General features: G+C 51.8%; 1 protein-coding gene across 7 annotated transcripts in view; it reads right to left on the bottom strand.

Moving 5' to 3' along the window:
* Positions 1-5,602, bottom strand: part of LOC102369799 (zinc finger protein 3-like) — a 17,121-nt gene that overhangs the window by 9,969 nt on the left and 1,550 nt on the right. For 6 of the 7 annotated variants that reach the window (XM_025195657.1, XM_025195656.1, XM_025195658.1 and 3 more), the window contains exons 3-6: positions 4,882-5,104; positions 4,543-4,715; positions 3,953-4,079; positions 2,819-2,935 (exon numbers count right to left, since the gene is read on the bottom strand). In XM_025195657.1, the coding sequence (XP_025051442.1) occupies positions 2,819-2,935; positions 3,953-4,079; positions 4,543-4,715; positions 4,882-5,062 (598 nt within the window). In that variant the 5' untranslated portion in view covers positions 5,063-5,104. Of the gene's footprint in view, positions 1-2,818; positions 2,936-3,952; positions 4,080-4,542; positions 4,716-4,881; positions 5,597-5,602 lie in introns of those variants that run through there. The other variant, XM_025195654.1, reaches the window with a different exon arrangement.

Genomic DNA, 5,602 nt, shown 5'->3' with positions numbered 1-5,602 from the left:
TTTCTGGTGCTGGTTATGTTTGTTGTTAAAATTCTTTGTCCCTCCTGTATCTAAAAATGGCACTGATATCCTTATATATCACACTTGGGTATCTCAGTATCACCCAAGGGGGGTGGGAGAAAAATTTGTACTTGCAGATCTCCCGTACGGTGGCTCAAGCTGGAAATAAAAGTGACTGCTGGATATGCTCTCACAGCCCAGCGCACCTACAACAAGGAATCCCAATGATCGGAGTACCAATATCCCTCCGGCAATGGGGAACAATAAACGGCGGCTTCGTTAGACACTACTCGTTAGCTGCCCATCGGTCCGCTCCTAAAGAATGGAGGGCCGCCCCTGCTAACTGGATAATCTCCCCAAGAGTAGAGGCGCCTTTCTGTTACAGATCCAACAACACCGGAGCTTATAATAAAGCCACACCTGTAGGACACTACCCTCATTGCCTAACTACTCTAGATTATAGCCCCAATAGCACCAGTGGAATCCTGTTGGGTAATGTACCCTCTCTCAATTGTACAGGATTCATGGTCTACAACTTTTCTAAGGAACCTCATGTTGCTCTCATTGCAAACAGATCGGAATTTTACATTGACTCCAATTTTACTTCTTGTAATATATCTCGGTCCAGCAGGATAACAGCTGAACGTGGTCCGTCCTATACGATGCATATTAATCGAAAGTGCCGGATATGGCACAACACCTGTCGAGATTTGAGTACCCTTTCTGCCCCAGGCCTTTACTGGCTCTGCGGAAACAGGGCTCATAAAATCTTGCCCTGGAATTGGGTGGGGGCATGCACTCTTGGACGTGTTATCCCTGGTTTTGAAATGCATAGTACAATATATCTGGAACAAGTAAAAAATTTCAACCATCACATGAAAAGGGCGGTTAACCCCTTAGCTACCAGAAACACAGGGTTCCATCAATTTGTGAGAACCTTCATACCGTGGCTTGGAGTAAGAGAATTGGAACTAGCCATAATTAACATTTCAGCCACAATGGAAGCTATGGGAAATGCCACTGCGGATGCAATTCAGGCTCTGCAAGAAGAGATCTCCCAGATCTCACAAGTAACTATACAACACCGCGTAGCCCTAGATTACCTATTGGTATCCCAGGGAGGAGTATGTGCCTTAGTAAACTCCACCTGTTGTGTCTATGTCAATCAGGACATGCGAATTGAAACTGACATTCGTAAAATCCGAAGTCAGTTAAGGGTCTTACATCAAGTGGCCTCAGAAAATACTGACTGGGGTCTAAAAGAAATGTGGTCTTGGCTAACCTCCTGGCTCCCAGATTCCGGGGCCCTTGGCAAGAAAATCCTGTATGGAATATTGTTTGTCTTGATAGTTCTGATAATGTTTTATGTCTTAGTGCAACTGATCCTCTGCTGCGTGAAAGCCAGCAGGAGAAGCTTTAGCAAGGCAAGAAAACCCACAGCAGAGTCTAGAATAATGGTATTACAAAAGTGTGAGCAGATTGAAAGAAAACATGAAAGGCTGCATGATGAAATAGAGGGGCTCATGAGAATAAAAATTTAAGGGTAAAGTGAGACTAAAATAGTCTCAAAGGGGGGGAACTGTGGAATCAGAAAAAATATGCGCCTTAAACTTTGACTATTTTAGTTATAAGATGACATAACCGCTTTGTGGAGAATTGCTGGCTCTGTATAGTAGAACAGATAAGAGAAAGTGTTTGTTCTTTGTAACTCCTCTGCAACTGCTTCGCTCACCGCGGCCTTGAAGATAGCAAAAAGTATGTACAACTCTGATTTGCAGGTGCAAGAAGGAGGTTTGTGAACTAACCTCGCCTCCCCCATTAGTTCCCATCCTGATTACAGCAAAGAAATAATGAAGTAATGTTATAGCCGCTTTTCATGCTAATTTCACTATATGATCACGTGAGTTGTAAGCAACTGTTAAAAAGTATATAAGCCTCCTGATTTTGCTCTTGGGGGGGGACCCCTTCCAAGTGCTTGGGAGATCCATGTCACTTTGGAGTCCCCCCTACAGCTGTAGTTTCTTTTAAATAAAAGCTTCTGCTGACCTGACCCAAAAGTATGCTGCGTGTGTTTCCACGACAAGTGCATGCAGCTTTCCTCTGCTGACAAGGCCCAAGTGGCCTCCACATCACCGGAATCTGCACTGGGACCAAAGGCCTTGGCACGAACCTGCACATGGCCTCTGTTGAGTCCCAGGCTGTGTGACACACGCAGCCCAGAGATGAAACACAAAGGCACGAGCCATGGGGGATTCACTTCCCTCGCAGCATGAAAGCTTGTGAGTCCCACCCACTGCACAGAGCCATCCAATACAACCCAAGACCAGGATTCAACACCAAGGGGCACTACAGAGAACCCCAGCCCCACTCTTATCCTACAACAGCTACGCTGAGATTTTATCCACCATGTTGATTTCCATGTGGGAAATACAAATCCCATCGTGCCCTGGGAGAGGGTACTATAGAGGTATGGCTACTTTGGGCCGGGGAAATCAGCTCTTAGATTTTGGTTTTCATTCAGCAACATAAGACCATGGTATCCCAGTGAAACCAGAGCTATACTTAAACATCAAGACAGCAAACACAGCTGTACCCTAACAGCTGTGGTGAGAGGGAGGAGGAGGAAACGGCTGCTCATCTCCACAGTTTGGAATTTTAGTGCATGGAAACACCTGCCTGAACTCATGACAGAAAATGCTATTTGAGGTCAGCACCTGGAAGGGGAGTACAGGGCAGGTCTGCAGGCTCCAGGCCCCGTCACTCTAGGCAAAGAGCATGTCCGAGAGGGGAGTCGGGGGAGGGGACCGCCACAACTCACCTGGTGACAGGTCCTCCAATCTAGAGATGTCCCCATGGTCCTTCTCATCACTGACCCAGAGCTCCTCCTGTCCTCGCTGCATGCAGAGAATTAAGTCAGGCATGGGACCTCGATATCCTGTTTGGGGCAATGTTTAAGAGGGTTCATGACTGGGTACTGGATGAAATATAACCAAGTGGGATTTAGGGAATGGATGTAATGATCTCAAGGATTCTATCCGGGCCTTGAAGGACAAGGGAGGGTGGATGGTTAGGATGAAAGAGAATGAGTCACAGGTGATGGCCTTTGTCACCCAGGTGGTGGGGACGGTTGTAGGAAACAAAACACCAACCACTCTGAGGTATAAGATGGGCGTGAGACCGACAGAGTTCCCAGGGACAGGGGCGGACATGCAGTGACCTGCGATGTGATAGAGAGCAGAAAGATGAAGCTCTTGCTATTTACAAGGCACCAAAACAGAGAGAGGCTGGACACACTGGTGGCTGGATAACATCTGTCTTATCAGTGTAATTCCAGGCAAAGGAATGGGAGTGAGTTTCTTCTCTGGGAAGGTTTAAAGCTGGGCCTGGCAGGGAACAGAATCCAGGACAGATGGCTGACCATGACACTTCTCTCTGGGAGAGAGGGGCACTCCCCAACAGGACAGAGGAAGGGAAGATGTTATAAAGCTGTAGCAGTATCAAAAGCAATCATCCCATCCAGCGGGAGGATCATCCCAGGAGGGGAGAGGAGTACACAGACATTTGGTAAATCCTGCTGGGTTGGAAACAAAGGTCCCAAGAGGCCTAGATACAGACAACAGAAGGAGACACCTTGTAATTGTGTTGGCTGACCTAGAGAAAGCCTCAAAGCCTTTCCCCAAGGAAGTCCTTCAGGAGAACAGGAGGGAAAATAAAGTGCTAAAAAGGCAAGGTGGCCTCCTAAAAGTCCCTCAGCTCTGCCCACAAGCCAAAAAAAGTCTTATATCACAGACCCCTGGGAAGTGGCAATGGGTTTTCACCACAGAGCTGTGGAGAGGACGTGGTTTCAACCACCAAGAAAAAGTTTGCAAGGACGAAAGCGCAGAGAAGCAGGGAGAAGACAATAAGCGTCAGCGCTGACATGGCTGCAGGGAAAAGCAGGAAAGAGCTTTACCCAGGGAAACGAGAGCTCGGCAGTTTGTCAGCATCTGGTCCCGGTACAGCCCCTTCTGTGCATCCTCCAGGAGTTCCCACTCCTCCCGCGTGAAGTACACAGCCACGTCCTCAAAGGCCTCACGGAGCTGCAGGCACAAGCGTTTCCCCATCAGTGTCTCCTGTTCCAGCTGCCTTCAGCCCCCACCGCCCTCTGGGATCCCTCTATGTGACAGCTCTCTGCACACTGGGTCATGACGCACTGGGTGCAAAATGGGATGTAGGTGCAGTCATGGACGTAGGGGTGCAGGTGTCTACCCTGGTGCGGCTCATCACGTTCTATGTGCTTGGGTCTTTGAGGCACCAGCTTTAGAGCCAGGGGCCCTGGCTCCACCACTGCGGCCAGGACTTCCTGCATGCCAGCACCCCTGGCTATGAGCACTGGGGAGCAAGCTCTGGGATACACTGGCTAGGTGCGGTTGCAGCCCCCATCAGAGGCTCATTGGTCCACAGTTCTTTCTGCTCCCCAAACTATTGACAGTGCCCCTGGCTCTTCCCAGGCGTGGCCCCAGCTGCTCTCCCACCCCCAGCTGAAGCTGGTGCCCTGCTCACCTCCATGCTCTCCCCCTGCCTTGCCAGCCTGCCCTGCCCCTTCTGCAGCTGGCCCTGCTCAGGTCTCAGGGTGCCCCTCTCCCCCAGCCTCCCTGGGGAAGTCCTCGGCAGCTCCAGGTTTGCAGGCCCTTCTTCAGGAGGCTGCTGATGAGCTCTGCCCAGGGCCCCTGTACCTGCGGGGGGAAGAGAAGGCACAGGTCAGGCCTGGAGGAGTGGGAAAGCCCTACTCCTCTCCTGTACGGGCTGGTGACTGTGGCAGCCAGAGCTTTCAGCACGTGGGAGAGTGGGGAAGACGGAGGACAGGCACTGCAGCACCCAGACCCACGCTCCGGCCAGCACCTGGCCTCTCATCTGACTCCGGGTTGGGCGTGGAGTCCTTTGTGAGGCCATGGGGTGGCTGGTCCCAAGGCCCTAGGCTGTCCCTCTGTGCCACCTTCTTCAGAGACACATCTGGAGGTTGGGCCCATAGCTGCTCTGGCCAGGAATCACCAGGCTGCAGCAGTGCCCTGGTGGGCTGCATCCTGTCTGAGGTCCCCTCCTCCACCTTCACACTCACTGTGACCTGGGGACAAAAGGCATGTGTCACCGGGGAGCTGGGACTGGGAGACGGTGACGGGAAACATCCCTCAGGCACACAGAGATGGGGAGCAACAGCATGGATGATTTGGGTAAAACTTGTGCGCATGGAGTTTCTCAGCCTCTGCCCGCCACTGCTGAAACCCCTCATCCAAGGTCACCGCCTTGGCGCAGGTCCCCATGCCACGCCCCCAGTCCCTGCTCTGCATCTCCACACCTCCCCTCTGCCCCCTGCCCCCCTCCAGCACAGGCAGACTCCCGTGGTCACCCCTGCCATGTCCCACAGCCAAGAGCCCCCAGCTACGTGCAGGACTGGATCCAGTCCATGCAGACCCCTCCCCATTGTCCTCTGGGAAAGTGGGTTGCACCACCTGTCCAGGCCCCAATCCGGTTCCAGCACTACAGAAAGCAGTGTCCAGCCCCTGCCTTCGAGCACTCAGCCTTGCTGGTGGCCCCTCACTCCTGACCCGCAGCCCCTGTCCCT

The sequence above is a fragment of the Alligator sinensis genome, unplaced genomic scaffold (genome assembly GCF_000455745.1).
Source record: "Alligator sinensis unplaced genomic scaffold, ASM45574v1 scaffold1419_1, whole genome shotgun sequence".
Classification (NCBI taxonomy): Eukaryota; Metazoa; Chordata; order Crocodylia; family Alligatoridae; genus Alligator; species Alligator sinensis.
This window is presented reverse-complemented; position numbering and strand designations above follow the sequence as displayed.